This window comes from Sebastes umbrosus, chromosome 6, assembly GCF_015220745.1.
Source record: "Sebastes umbrosus isolate fSebUmb1 chromosome 6, fSebUmb1.pri, whole genome shotgun sequence".
NCBI lineage: Eukaryota > Metazoa > Chordata > Actinopteri > Perciformes > Sebastidae > Sebastes > Sebastes umbrosus.
Genome location: NC_051274.1, coordinates 17560188 through 17575182, shown reverse-complemented (window position 1 = coordinate 17575182; position 14995 = coordinate 17560188). Strand labels below are relative to the sequence as shown.

Sequence of the window (14995 nt, the reverse complement as noted above, 5' to 3'; positions counted from 1 at the left end):
ACTCAATTTCTGATCTGCAGTTTTGCTTCCAAAAGGACAAACTGTACAGGAAGATGAGTCTTTATGCATAACACCAAAAAATTGAATTGCCACTGCAATCATCTGTAATTAAGTTTCAGGATTTTTTTTAAAAATCTAATCAGTAAATATAACATTTAACATGGGTCAAATGTATAAACGTCAAAGACTGACATTCATCAAGGTTTGATTTTTGTAAATCTTTTTGCTAATTTTTTGATGGTTTTATAACATCAGTCGTTATCATTATGAGAAGAAATGTCTTGTACAGATGATACATTGTTCTTGTCAATCAAATTTAATATCTGACTCAGTAACTTTATCAAATTATTATCAAATGAATCACAGTTCAGGACATTATGCTCAGCCAGGCCAGGCCTCTAAACTTCAGTACGAAACTGCAGTGAAGGATTCTTCATTTTCTGCTTGTAGTCCTCATCAAACTTTTCATCTTGGGCCACAGTGAAGTGGTTCTTCCAGTCACCGACCTTCCCTGGAGAATGACAGAAAATCAGGCAGGTATTCTAGCTAAATATGATGATCTGATTTTGTGTCATGCCCCATGTATTGCATCTCACTATTCACTGTACCTTTTCTCATGAAGGAAGACTTCTTGAAATCCATCATTCCAAACAATGACATGTTGACCATGTTGTTCTCTTTCATATCATCAAACTGCACTCTGCCTGTAATTCTTTCCTTCTCCTCAGACGAAGGAGACAAACCAAGAAAGCAGCAGAGTTTGTCCATTTCACGTCCAGTATCCTGGAAACACAAAAGTCAAAAATTATCATCACTCTATCACCAGCTAGTGCAGAGCTTCGGAAAAGTAACCTGAACAGGGAGATTCTAAATCACACAAACACATGCTCAGACAACCAGGGACTCACCGATCCAACTTTTTCAGTCCTGATAGCGATACCAGGGCTTTGGGCATCAGCCGATCTTGAATACCGATCTGATACCAGTGTTTAATTAATAAGCTGTATGCAGAGTCTGAAATTAACTTTTTTCACTGACTGCCACCGTGTCAGGCAAGTATTTCTTTTTGTCTGCCACTCAGAAATTTTATCTGCCACTTTTGAAATCTATGCTCTAAATGAAGGAATAACATTTTAGATCTGATGTCATTCAATGTTCAATATATTTTACACAAAAATCATTGTATACATGGTAAATTACAGTGTTCAAATTACACTGTGGCTTCCAGGGAAGCCCTATTTTAAGTACTGTACTTTGCTATCTATAGTGTTTATTTGCATAAAAACACAATTCAAATGATTATGATTATTTAAATATTTGCTTTGAGTAAAAAAAATCTTGGCAAGCTGTTAGGAAGTTAAATAGCTCATAATTCCCTCTCTAATGTCTATTTTATATTGCTGTGAAAACATCTCATTCAAACAACTGGATTTATTCAAGTTCTCGCCAAAAACTTAATTTTACGAGATTACATTTGAACATGTGCTGCCCACTGGCTGCTAACAAGTAACGTTACTAACTCTCCTCCTGCTGATTCCAACACAGATTTGTTGTTCACAGTGTAGCATTATCAGGACAAAAATAGGGTGCGTCCCCTCAGGTTTAGTAGGGCTAGCGCCATGCTTTTGAGCGTTTTCTTTTTTCTTTCCGCCATGGCTCCGGTCCCAAACAAACTGAAACATACAGCGCACTTATGTATCATTGTGCATGCATAACTGCGGACTGGAGGAGACGGGGATCGAACCACCGATCTTTCGATTAGTGGACAACCTCCTGAGCCACAATGAAGAAGATACTAGCACCTTTTGCCACATATAACATTGATTCTGTTGTTTAATCTGTACAAAAATAAAAGTGTAAAAACATTTCGCCAATTTAGGTTCAGTTTTTGTACAGATAAGACGTATTAATTATTGAGCTTGAGAGGTACCGTTGGACATAACCAGACTAGCTGCTTCCAGTCGTTAAACTAACTGTCTGCTGGCTGGAGCTTTTTCAATGGACAGATATGAGAGTGGAATTAATCTTCTCATCTAACGAACATTCACTTCGTCAAAGTCAGTTTTTGCTGATTTCTGTATTTACTATACATACAGCCTCTTTTTTTAGGAGAAATAGTCTACTGATGTCTCAGCAGGATTTGGAAAAACTAGTACATGCATTTATCTTCAGCCGACTTGACTACTGTAACAGTGTCTTTACTGGTCTTCCTAAAAAATCGATCAGACAGCTGCAGCTGATTCAGAACGTTGCTGCTAGAGTCCTCACTAAGACCAAGAAAGTGGATCACATCAGTCCAGTTCTGAAGTCTCTACACTGGCTCCCTGTCTCTCAGAGAATTGATTTCAAAATACTGCTGCTGGTTTACAAAGCACTAAATGGTTTAGGGCCAAAATACATTTCTGATCTTCTGCTGTGTTATGAACCATCCAGACCTCTCAGGTCATCTGGATCAGGTCTGCTTAGTGTCCCCAGAGTCAGAACTAAACATGCAGAAGCAGCATTCAGTTTTTATGCACCAAATATCTGGAACAAGCTCCCAGAAACCTGCAGGACCGCTCCAACTCTCACTTCTTTTAAAACAAAGCTTAAAACTTTCCTGTTTGCGGGTGCCTTTCATTCTGACACTGCACTATAACTTTTACTCTTTTGAGTTTTATGCAATTTTAGCTTCTATCCTAGCTTTTATTTTTAGCTTGTTTTTATTTTCTAATCTTTAATGTTTTAATGTTTTTATGTTTTTATAACTGTTTTAATTATTTCTTAATGTTCTTTTGCATTTTGTCGCAATGTTCTTGAATGTTTCTGTAAAGCACTTTGAATTGCCCTGTTGTTGAAATGTGCTATACAAATAAAGCTGCCTTGCCTTGCCTTGCCTTACTTCAGATATGATTAGAATACTATACTATCATGAATAGTATGAGAACTCAAAGTTACACACAAACTTACACAAAGACAACACATAAAACTATTAAATTACCTCAATCAGATCTTCATAGAACATGTAATGGAGTTTTGGATGACTCTGTTTCTTCTCCCACCAGCCGCTCACATGGTCGTACCAGGATCCAAACGGCACTGAAGCAACAGAACAATAAATGAAAGATCATGAAGAGTGTTGAGGATATCTGTGCATCTCCAATACAAGCTTGTTTAAGACAGTTCCTACATACTCTTTCCCTCCATGAATCGCTGGGGGTAGCTGCTCCACTCTCCAGGCTCTGGCTGGATTTTGCTCATGCGTTGGTAATGGAAATAAGACACCACAGAGTCTTTTGCATTGCGGGCCACGTAGACGATCTACATAGCAAGAAAACACTTACATTATCTGAAGAGCAGTATTACATGAAACATGAAGAATGTAACAGTTAGAGAGACATAAACCTGGTAAAGATCTGTAGTCAGTCCTTTGATAATTCCTGTACGTATAATCCTGATCATAAAGTTTGGTTTAATCAAACTTGTTATCCTGTATGAAATGCATTATGTATGAATAAACTGTGTGGGCAGTTTGAATCATCTCCCTGGCTTTAAATTCTTGAGAATATGTCCACACCTATTTATTTCTTAATTTTGTATAACACAGGAATTTGGCTGAAAGAGTACAATTGTCAACTATTGATACTGTATTTGAAGGGCATTTGTAACCTTGCAGTTTTGCTCCCAAAAGGACTTTGGCAAAAACTGGACTGGAAGATGAGTCCTAATGAGTCGAGGAGAAGTGGAGCAGCGGTCCAGCATCCTTGTTCCTCTGATCATCGGTGAAGAATGCCCTAATCCTGAACATTATTGAAATAGTACAAATCAGTAAATGTAGTACAACACAATGCAACTACACATCAAACGTTAGATACCATGATGAAAATAAATGCAACAATTATCATTAAGTTATTTCACACTCCTTGTCACACAACCTTTATAATACAACCCACTGGCGTGTGATTCAATGTGTACAATTTTGTTTACTGATTTAAATAAAAGGCTGATAATTACCACCATGGCGTAAAAGTGTTTGTATGTTTGTGACATAAGAAATATGTGTTAATATCCTGGGCTCATGTATATAAATATATATATATATATAGGTAAGGAAAGTCACTGATGTCGTCAGGTAGCAATACGTTGTTGATGCGTCTATTCTGCCACAGTTTCAACTGAAGAAGAAGATGTCGTCAGGTATTTGGCAAAGAGATTTTGAACACTGAAGCGCTAACACTTGTTTGTCATGCTCTATGACTTTTGTGTGTTTGGTTATTGGTGGAAAATGGAAATACACTTTCTTCACGTTTATGCAAGGTGAAGCCAAAAAAATGATTATTATTCTACAACTGAAGAACATGTCTGCAGATTCTGTAAGGAACGCAACACACAGCAAATGGTAGCGTATGGTAGGTTAACAATTAGCAATGCGCGTCAACAGGTCACTCCTGGGTGAGACATCTCAGTAGCTTACAGTATTAGGCTGAGCTCCTATAACAGTGAGTATGTGATTGTTAAGTCAACCTATTAGCAGAGAAGGGATGGCGATCTCCAAGTGTAACACCCTTTCAGTGAGAGGGATGGATGTCTCACGCTCTGGAAATGTCTGACCAAAATACAGCAGGTCAAGGATGTAGGAGACCCACGTGGATCCTAAAAGAAAGACGGAGGAAAATAAAAAAGATAATATAGTAATGAAGCTTATGCGAAATTTCAGTCAGAAAGACCCTCCTTACACTCTCATTCATTCTGTCTCTCTGTCTCTCACTGGCTCCTACTCTATCAACCGACCGTGGGTGTTTCACTGTTAGATAACCAAACAGATTCGGCCACACTCTCCCTGAGCCAATCATATCGTTGCAATCAAATAAAAAATCTTAAAACTCCTCACTGCTACTGTCAGTTGACATTTCAGTGCGACTCGATGCAACCCGCCTCCACCCTATCACCTCCAGGCTTAATCATATTCAGTGCCCAGGCCTGCTACATCCCTTCATTGGATCTTCAGCTACTCCTTTGACCACCACCACCACCAGTGTCTAGACTCCAGGGGGAATATACCTAATCTCACCACAGCATCATTCGCCCCTTTGATATACTACATCACGATGTAGTCTAATTGCCAAAGACTTTGCACTATTCTTCTTATCATGCACCATGTAATAAAATATTGTTCATTCGATACGGGTCTCCTGATTGAACTATAATCTTAAATTGAATCAAAGATAAACCTGTATTGATTCCCAAGGGGGAATACAGGATAATCAAATAGAATATTCCCAACACCTCGATAAACACATCTAATCCAGAGCTATCATATCAGCAAAGCACATTGTGTTATTTTTTGTGAACTGACCTGCTTTGGGGTAGGATACAAGGAGTATATCATCTGGCCTGGCCTGAAAGTTTTGAATGTTCTCCCAGTTGTCTGTGAAATACTGAGTCATCGGGACTCCATGGAAATCAAACAGTTCTGCTCGAGACAATGCATCCATTTTAAAAAAAAAGAAAGATACAAAAAAGACTCAAAACCTACAAAACATATGATCATTGTGAAATCAAAATCACTTCTACAAATCATCCTAAAAAGTAAAAAGTACTTTTAAGATGATTTGTTGAAGTGTGTCTCCAAATTTGAGGATTTTGAATTGGGTTTTTTTCTGATAAATTGAAGGATTGAATGGTTATGTTATTGATTGAGAAATTCTCCTACTTCTTGAAATAAATAAACTATTTCAACCTCCTACCCCGTCCCACCCTTGCATTGTCACAAAGCTGAAAACAGGGCTGTTTTTCTGAGCTCATGAAAAGTTGACTTTTTAGAGATATGTGGTTCTCACAGGACAGAGACTCTACAATCATATGATGATCTCATAGAATATGATGCATTGCTGTAGTTTAAACTACCCAACAGTATATAAAGTAGTTAAGTAAAAGTATCAAAAGTCAAAGTAGGCTTACTCTTTGTGCTTTGTACTGTCAGTGTTTTACTATTATATTTGATGTATTTGGATTAATATGACTGCTGCATTAATGTCTATGTTGCATGTTAAGGTTGTGCTCATTTTAAATAAGGTTTGAATACATGATGAGTATTTTCACAGTGAAATAATGGTACTTTTACTTAAAAGACCAGTGTGTAAGAAGTAAGAGATAATGTACAGCAAGCCGGTCATTGTTGTGAAAGAAAGCCCTTCAATGCGATGAGAGACCCCTCCGCTCACCCCGATGTGGAGCGGTGGCTACTTACTTAAGAAATCAATCATTTGACACAAAAACAGTCAGCCAGAGTCTATAAAGAAATAAAAGACCGCAGAATGCCGTGATTGACCAATCAGAATTGAGTATTCAACAAAGTCGTGTAACAATTAGGGGGATCTATTGGCATAAATGGAATATAATATTCATATTTCTTTAGTGAATAATCACCTGATAATAAGAGTCGTTGTGTTTTCATTACCTAAGAATGAGCCATTCATATCTACATAGGGAGCAGGTCCTCTTCACGGAGTGCGCCTTGTTGCACCGCCATGTTTCTACAGTAGCCCAGAACGGACAAACCGAACATTTAACTTTTTCTTTGTTGATCACATTACTTGCTCCCGTCGCCGTCGCTCTCCCTCTCGTGCTTCACCACTCACTTCCGACATACAAACACACTTTAAGCACTCTACTCTTACAACAACTGGCTCTAGAGAGGGCTCAAGATCTACAAAACCCACCCGCACAGTGCATTGAAAACAACAAAACTTTCCCTGTGTCCTTATTTCCTCGCCTCTTGCGGCATCGCTTCTTCAGCGGAATACTCTAAACTGACCGTGCACGAGGAACCCGTCGCTCCGTGACTTGAGGTATCAACGTACCATACGGACTTCAACTTGGGTTTCTACCGACTAAGAGTCGACCTCCGGTAGCTCCAACGAGCGTCCCTTTGTCCTTCAAAAACTCTTTATTCTTTTACCTAATCCCTACCAGCGGACACTTATTCTCTTTCCCTCTTAAAAACCAGTGGAAATATGTGCTTTTACTTTACATGTGACCAGTTCCTATATTTGAAACTTTTCTTTAATATTCTTTATACTATGGACAGAGACGTATTCTGCTATTGACAACAATTCTTTTAGTTTATCCAATTCACAGACATTTTATTCATTAGAACAAAAGGTTGTCTGCTTACCATTCTTTATGAGGGCCCCTGTTGTCAACGCTGAGAACGCCGCCGGGCCTTCGGCTGGAGTCCGGGAAAACGGACGTCACCGTCCTTTCTTTATCCAGGTCAACCAATCACGTCGGGGTCACCAATTGTTAGCGTGTAATATTTGGAAGCCTGATGAGGTTCTCCGGAAGAATTCAGCCAACAACTTCTCTCGTTCTGGTAGATTTATTCTCTGGTCACAAGCAAAGTAATTGCAAGAGCAGTGAGTGGTCCAGTCAACAACATGCAGGTTGAGAGTGAAAACAACTGGCGAATAACAGGAAGTTTGCCTCTTTCATACACAGGTTTCGTCACATCGCCCTAACATCTAATTGGCTCTAACCTGTCAAGGAGGAGAAGTGTCTCATGTCCTCACCTTTGGAACGTGCAACGGCCAGTCTGCTGACCCTAATGAAAATATACTGACAACATGCGTGGGTGTTGTGGTGCAAGGAGTGTATCTAACCTTGAAGAACAAACAAACGGACGTCTCCCTAATATTCTCTGAGACAACTGGTTTCGACCTGCTGGCTCCTCACTTATTTGTTATTCTGACCTCGAGTAACCTGAACATCTTTCATAGGCAAGAATCAAATATACAGAATACAAGGATTTATATTATCAGCTTCAGCATTCAAAATCTCTTTGCCAAATACCCGACGACATCTTCTTCTTCAGTTGAAACTGCGGCAGAGTAGATGCAGCAACAACGTATTGCTTCCTGATGACATCAGTGACTTTCCTTACCTATATATATACACCGATCAGCCATAACATTATGACAGCATGGGCGCCCTGACCGGTCTGAGGCTACGCAGCCCCATACGCAACAAACTGCGATGCACTGTGTGTTCTGACACCTTTCTATCGGAACCAGCATTAACTTTTTCAGCAATTTGAGCTACAGTAGCTCTTCTGTTGGATCGGAAGACACGGGCCAGCCTTCGTTCCTCACGTGCATCAATGAGCCTTGGGTCTGACCCTGTCGCCGGTTCACTGGTTTTCCTTCCTTGGACCACGTTTGGTAGGTCCTGACCACTGTAGACCAGGAACATCCCACAAGAGCTGCAGTTCTGGAGATGCTCTGACCCAGTCGTCTAGCCATCACAATTTGGCCCTTGTCAAAGTCGCTCACATCCTTACGCTTGGCCATTTTTTCTGCTTCCAACACAAAGTTCAAAGTTCAAAATGTTCACTTGCTGCCAATTATTTCCCAACCACTGCCAGGTGCCATTGTAAGGAGATATTCAATGTTATTTCACTTCACCCGTCAGTGGTCTAAATGTTATGGCTGATCGGTGTATATACGTGAGACCAGGGGCCTGTTTCACAAAAGCAGAATAAAGAAATCCAGGATAACAGAGACCCTTGACCTAGTCTAGTCAGTTCATCCTGGCTTAATAGGTTTCACGTAGGCCAAGCCAGGCTGAGGAGGTGCGACTAGGTTGAGCCAGGTGTAAGTAATTCGGATAGATGCACGTTCACGGCTTTCTGCAACAGACCACAAGGTCGATCACAGATTTAATGATGCTGAAATGGAGTAAACGCGGTCCGCATACTTTAAACCAAGTGAGCAACAGCTTTTAATGGAAGATTTACGAGGAAGTAAAGCACGTAATATGTGTAAAGGAGACACGGCCGTCGGCCACTGTAATAAAACAGCGAGAAAAAAAAGTAGCAGACAATAGCAGAACGACTGAATGCATAAGTAGCCTTCAAATAGCCTTTATATTCACTAAACACTGCTGTTTACTGAAACCGTCATAATTATACCATTCAAGTTACTCGTCACTTTGCCTTAAAACTAAGTGATGGAAGTTAATATGTTATTCATATATAAATTATATACTATATATCTACATATATAGGCCTGTCTGTTGTAGTGTTTGTAGTCCTATGTGTTATGATAACAAGGTTGTCATCTGTTGTATAATTGACCCTTAGGTAAGTCCCGCCTCTTGAACGCAGACTGGCCAATCATAGCGCAGCATCGGCCAGCTTAGACCAGGGTACAACAACCATTAATGCCCCAGAGGTCATGTAAACAGTTTCTGTAAGAAGTTTTAGGAATTAAAATATAGATTATTCCTCATTTTTATTATCACTTAACATGTAACATCAACTTTATCAAATTAATAACAGTTCAGGACATTATGCATAGGCCTCTAAACTTCAGTACGAAACTGCAGTGAAGGATTCTTCATTTTCTGCTTGTAGTCCTCATCAAACTTTTCATGCTGGGCCACAGTGAAGTGGTTCTTCCAGTCACCAACTTTCCCTGGAGAAGGACAGAAAATCATACAGGTGTTTTAGCTAAATGTGATGATCTGATTTTGTGTCATGCCGCATGTATTGCATCTCACTATTCACTATACCTTTCCTCATGAAGGAAGACTTTTTGAAATCCAGCGCTCGGAACGATGACTGGTTGACCATGTTGTTCTCTTTCATACCATCAAACTGAACTCTGCCTGTAATTCTTTCCTTCTCCTCAGATGAAGGAGACAAACCAAGAAAGCAGCAGAGTTTGTCCATTTCACGTCCAGTATCCTGGAAACAGCAGCGTTTTGGAAAAGTAACTTGAATAGTATGAGAACTAAGATACACACAAACTTAAAAAAAAAAATCGCTCAGAGGCGAAAGTGGTATCAATCTTCTCATCTAACGAACATTCACTTCCACCAAGTCAGTTTTTGCTAATTTCTGTATTACTATACATCTATTCCTCTTATTTTAGGAGAAATAATCTAGATTAGTCCCTTTTCATACTCCACTCCGTTTTGGAAAAGTAACTTGAATAGTATGAGAACTCTAAGTTACATACAAACTTACACAAAGACAACCCACAAAAACAACTGCTGCTCCACTCTCCAGGCTCTGGGTGGATTTCGCTCATGCGTTCGAAATGGAAATAAGACACCACAGAGTCCTTTGCATTGCGGGCCACGTAGACGATCTACACAACAAGAAAACACTTACATTATCTGAAGAGCAGTATTGCATGAAACATGGAATACCTAAGTGTTTATGATCATGAATCAGCTGTACTTGTAGCTGGAGGTACCCATGCATCAGATGTCATTGTTTCCTTTTATCATCATTCAGCCTTCACATGAAATGAGAAATCCTATATGCTGCGGAAGTCTCTTTGCTGAAGTTAAACACAGTTTTAAAAAAATAAAATAAACATAAACCTGGTAAAGATCTGTAGTCAGTCCTTTGATAATTCCTGTACGCATAATCCTGATCATAAAGTTTGGTTTAATCAAACTTGTAAATCTGTATGAAATGCATTATGTGGGCAGTTTGAATCATCTCCCTGGCTTTAAATTCTTGAGAATATGTCCACACCTATGTTTCTCTTAATTTTGTATAACAAAGGGAATTTGGTTGAAAAAGTACAATTGTCAACTATTGATACTGTACTGAAAAGGCATTTGTAACCTTGCAGTTTTGCTCCCAAAAGGACTTTGGCAAAAACTGGACTGGGAGATGAGTCCTAATGAGTCGAGGAGAGGTGGAGCACTTGTCCAGATCCTCTGTTCCTGTGATCATGGATGGAGAAGGCCCTAATCCTGTAAATTATTGAAATAGTACATATCAGTGAATGTAATACAACACAATGCAAATACACATCAAATGTTAAGATACCATGATGAAGATAAATGCACAAATTATCATTAAGCACCCAGTGACTACCAACCCGGATTTCAATGTTGATTTCTAGTTGAAAACTGGTTGATACTCGGTCTGAATGTCTAAGACCTCTTTTTGCCCTCTTTTCAACCAACTAAAATGCGATTACAACATCAACGTGTCACAAAACACATTTGTTTAATCATTTTGTTAATTTTTCAGTTGTAGGTTGAAAGAGAGACAATCCTGATTAGCATGTGAAGGTATATTTCTCCAAAGTCATATTGCACTGGTCCGAGAAATGTGGTCTACACAAAGATGTAATTTCAACGCATTTAATGTTTCATATAAAATGTCCTAAATCTGGAACTATATAGCCAAAGCTGTGTGCTTCCAACAATAAGTTTCCATTTCGTCATAATAGGAGCAGTGCTATACATTCTGTAAAATACATAAGAAAGTGTGCTTTTGTGAATGAGCTGACGACACAAACGCAAGCTTCACGCTAACTACATACTTTGTAAGTACTTGTACTACTGTATTTCAATAAAGCAATCCAGAAATTAGCACTATTAGTTTTATTTTATACTGCTCACGATGTGGGCTTGCTTGGCTACTAGTTTGTAGCGTTAACATTTTAGCTTGTAGCGTACTGCAGCGTGGACCAACAGTAAACATAAACATGCTGCCAGACTATTTTCACCACACCTGTGTGTAATGTTGGGTTGCTAATGCGTCTGGTTTTGCGAGCTGTCGATGTGTCCTATAAAATTGATTTTTAGGCCATTTTGCATCGAAAATACACGAGCTAGGGGGGCTACATACAGTTTGGATGGGGTCGGGAGTGAAAACAACAAAGTGTCATGTGCAAACAAGAAGAGGACTGAAACATTGTTATTTGTCATACAGCAACATACAAACAATGTGATACTGTGTAATAGAGATAGGATACCCTCCTCAGTGAGCATTTTCTGTTGAAAAGACATTTAAAAAAGGACTGTGGTCACCGGTGAAAAGACGTTCAAAATTGGTTCAAAAGTGACCCTTGATGGACATTCACCCTTTCCCGATGATAATATTTCTTTTTACTAATGTTACTTGTACCACCATATGGCAGACCACCTGAAACAGGCTCCTGCAGAGGTCCAGTGGGGATGGCTTTGACAAAAATATTTATTGTATTTAATGAACATTGTTCATGTTGTATTTAAATTGTTTTTATTTAGATTGTTTAAATTAATTGCAGCCTGTCTCACGTGGTTTTCTTTGTCTTTTAAGTGGAAACTGTTGATGTGTTAGTATGACTTTACTGTATATGTAAATTACTGCTACTTTTACAGTGTTTTAAATTTAAAAGGCGTTTAAAAAAATTGTTGTGGTGAAAAGACGTTCAAAACTAGTTCAAAAGTGAACGTTTTTCCACCGACTATTTGAAGACGTTGATTAAACGTTTACATTTAGATATTTAACCGGGATACCGGCTTTCAACTGAGAAATTTGAATGTGGTTTCTTAATTAGGCTACAAAATGACGATAGGCTATTATTAGCACAATGTAGAGGATGAAGCATTTCACTATTGCAAATGCCGGTGAATTATGGTCTAAAAGTGAACGTTCAAGCGTCTTCAAATAGTTTTCGGAAAAAGTTTCACTTTTAAACCAACTTTAAATATCTTTTCACCGGTGACCATAGTCATTTTTTAAACATCTTTTCAACGGAAAAATGCTCACTGGGTTATCTCACACTCCCTGTCACACAACCTTTACAATACAACACAATGGCATGTGATTCAATGTGAACAATTTAGTTTACTGATTTAAGTAAAAGGCTGAGAATTACCACCATTGCGTAAAAGTGTTTGTATGTTTGTGACATAAGAAATATGGTGAGTGTAAGAGACAAATATGGTGTTAGAATAACCATAAAATGCAATTGTTATTCTCTGTGTGTACATTAGGTCTCGCTGTGTTAATATCCTGGTCTCACGAGTCACGTATGTAAGGAAAGTCACTGATGTTGTCAGGTAGCAATATGTTTTTGCTGCGTCTACTCTCCTGCACTCTGGTTTTTGACAACTGAAGCACTAACACTTGTTTGTCATGCTCTACGCCTTATGTGTGTTTGGTTATCTGTGGAAAATGGAGATGGACGTTTATGCACGGTGAAGCCAATAAATGGATTGTGATTCTAAAACAGAAGAACATGTCTGCGAATTCTGTAAGGAACGCAACACACAGCAAATGGTAAGAACTCCTGGGTGAGACATCTCAGTAGCTTACAGTAATAGGCTGAGCTACTATTATTACTATTCAACCTAGCTGCAGAGAAGTGATGGCGATCTCCAAGTGTAACACCCTTGCAGTGAGAGGGATGGATGTATCACGCTCTGGAAATGTCTGACCAAAACACAGCAGGTCAAGGATGTAGGAGACCCACGTGCTTCCTAAAAGAAAGAGGGAGGAATATAAAAAGATAATATAGTACAATAATCATAAAATGAATGAAAGAAAAGCACATTCTATTCATGTTTGTGAACTGACCTGCTTTGGGGTATGATACAAGGAGTATATCATCTGGCCTGGCCTGAAAGTTTTGAACGTTCTCCCAGTTGTCTGTGAAATAGTGAGTCATCCAGACTCCGTGGAAATCAAACAGTTCTGGTCGAGAAAATACATCCATCTTTAAAAGAAAAGAGAAAAAAAGAAAAGACTCAAAACCTACAAAACATATGATCATTGTGAAATCAAACTGAAGTCAAATTATCTTAGAAAATCACTTCTACAAATCATCTTAAAAGTAAAAAATACTTTTTAAGATGATTTGTTGAAGTCATTTTTCATACTCTTCCTGTTCAGGGAAAACCTTGTATTTCCAAATTTGAGGATTTTGAATTTGAATTGTTTCTGATAAACTGAAGGATTAAGTGTTTTTGTTATGGGTTGAGAAAAGATACCGCCAGATCCTACACACTGTTCCTTTAAGTAAAGGATCTGAATACTTCTTCTCCCACGTATATATGGAGAAAAGTATATACATATGGTGTGTCTTTAAACCAGTTTTCTTAAACAAACAAAAAAAGGTATATTGACAATAAGGGGGTTTCTGAGCAGTTTGCAGAAGTGTTCGTCATCCAATCGTTGAAAAATGCAATTCTTGCAGAAATCTCCAAATGTCAAAAGTTTTTAATACCAAATCAAAGCATGGCTTTTTCTATGGTGTTCCTCAAGGTCTTGGTGTCTTCATGTGGTATTTTGGAGGGATTATTGATCTTTTTATCAATTCTCAATTGGAAAAAATAGTTAAATTTAGCACAAAATCTGTGTAACAAATGATATCAACCCAAAGAATTGGTGCAACAACTTATGTGACATAAGTGAGGATGGGAATTTCCATTATATACTTCTATCATAATGTTTTAGCCCTTATAAAATTCAAAAATGTATTTTTTATTTGTTCATGTTTATTTCTGATTCATGATTAAAGCAGCTTGACACACAGTGCTGAGCTTTCAAATGAATGAAATGAAAGCTCAGCACTGTGTAACAAATGATATCAACCCCAAAATTGGGACATAATTGAGCATTGGAATGACCATCATATACTTCTATCATAATGTTCTAAACCCTTATACACTTTCACAATTTATTTTAAATAATTCATTCATTCATGTTTTTTTCTGATTTATGACTAGAACAGCTTGACACACAGTGCTGAGCTGCATCTCAAATTAATCTTCAGGTTCCCAGCTTTCAGATGGTGTACACCATTTCTATGTAACATCTACTGTTGACCTGCTATCTCCCCCTAAAGACCCACTGTACCCCCCTAAAAAAGACAAAAACGGGTCTATTGTGGGTCTCAGAGGGCTAGTAAAGGATCTAAATACTTATTCTACCACTGACTAAGAGTCCATTCACAAATGTTGGTTCCATGTTGCATGTTAAAGAAGTATTGAAGGCCACTAGAAAGTGAGCATATTTAAAAAAACAGTGTATTATAGATATAAAATTATCTGGAGACATATGCCTACCTTGTCCAGATCACGGATGTTGTCTTCTGACTGCTCTTGGTTGTATTTTGTTCTTCTCCCAGTGTGTTTCTTCACTTGTGTTAGTAATAAATCTTCTACTCTATGCCACAATTTTTACTGACTATGTTTCGATCCTACTGGGAACTTAGTCAAG

General features: G+C 38.4%; 1 protein-coding gene across 1 annotated transcript; it reads right to left on the bottom strand.

Annotated features, from left to right (window-relative positions):
* Positions 1-121: 121 nt before the first annotated feature.
* LOC119490659 lies at positions 122-14994 on the bottom strand. Its single transcript, XM_037774176.1, has 15 exons — positions 14842-14994; positions 13352-13490; positions 13126-13254; positions 10619-10719; positions 9949-10130; positions 9550-9770; positions 9354-9452; positions 8586-8665; positions 5336-5495; positions 4504-4632; positions 3649-3779; positions 3174-3300; positions 2981-3078; positions 609-783; positions 122-511 (listed from the first exon to the last, which is right to left on the bottom strand). The coding sequence occupies exons 2-15, from the start codon at positions 13488-13490 to the stop codon at positions 399-401; spliced, it is 1884 nt and encodes a 627-aa protein (XP_037630104.1). The 5' UTR covers positions 14842-14994; the 3' UTR covers positions 122-398.
* Between the last annotated feature and the right edge of the window lies 1 nt (position 14995).

Coding starts and splice junctions, on each gene's coding strand:
- LOC119490659 (XM_037774176.1), bottom strand. CDS start 13,490: ATGGATGTATTTTCTCGACCAGAACTGTTTGATTTCCACGGAGTCTGG. Junction 9,771..9,948: donor AGTTACTTTTCCAAAACGGA/GTGGAGTATGAA, acceptor TGTGTATCTTAG/TTCTCATACTATTCAAGTTA. Junction 9,453..9,549: donor GTCTTCCTTCATGAGGAAAG/GTATAGTGAATA, acceptor GTCCTTCTCCAG/GGAAAGTTGGTGACTGGAAG.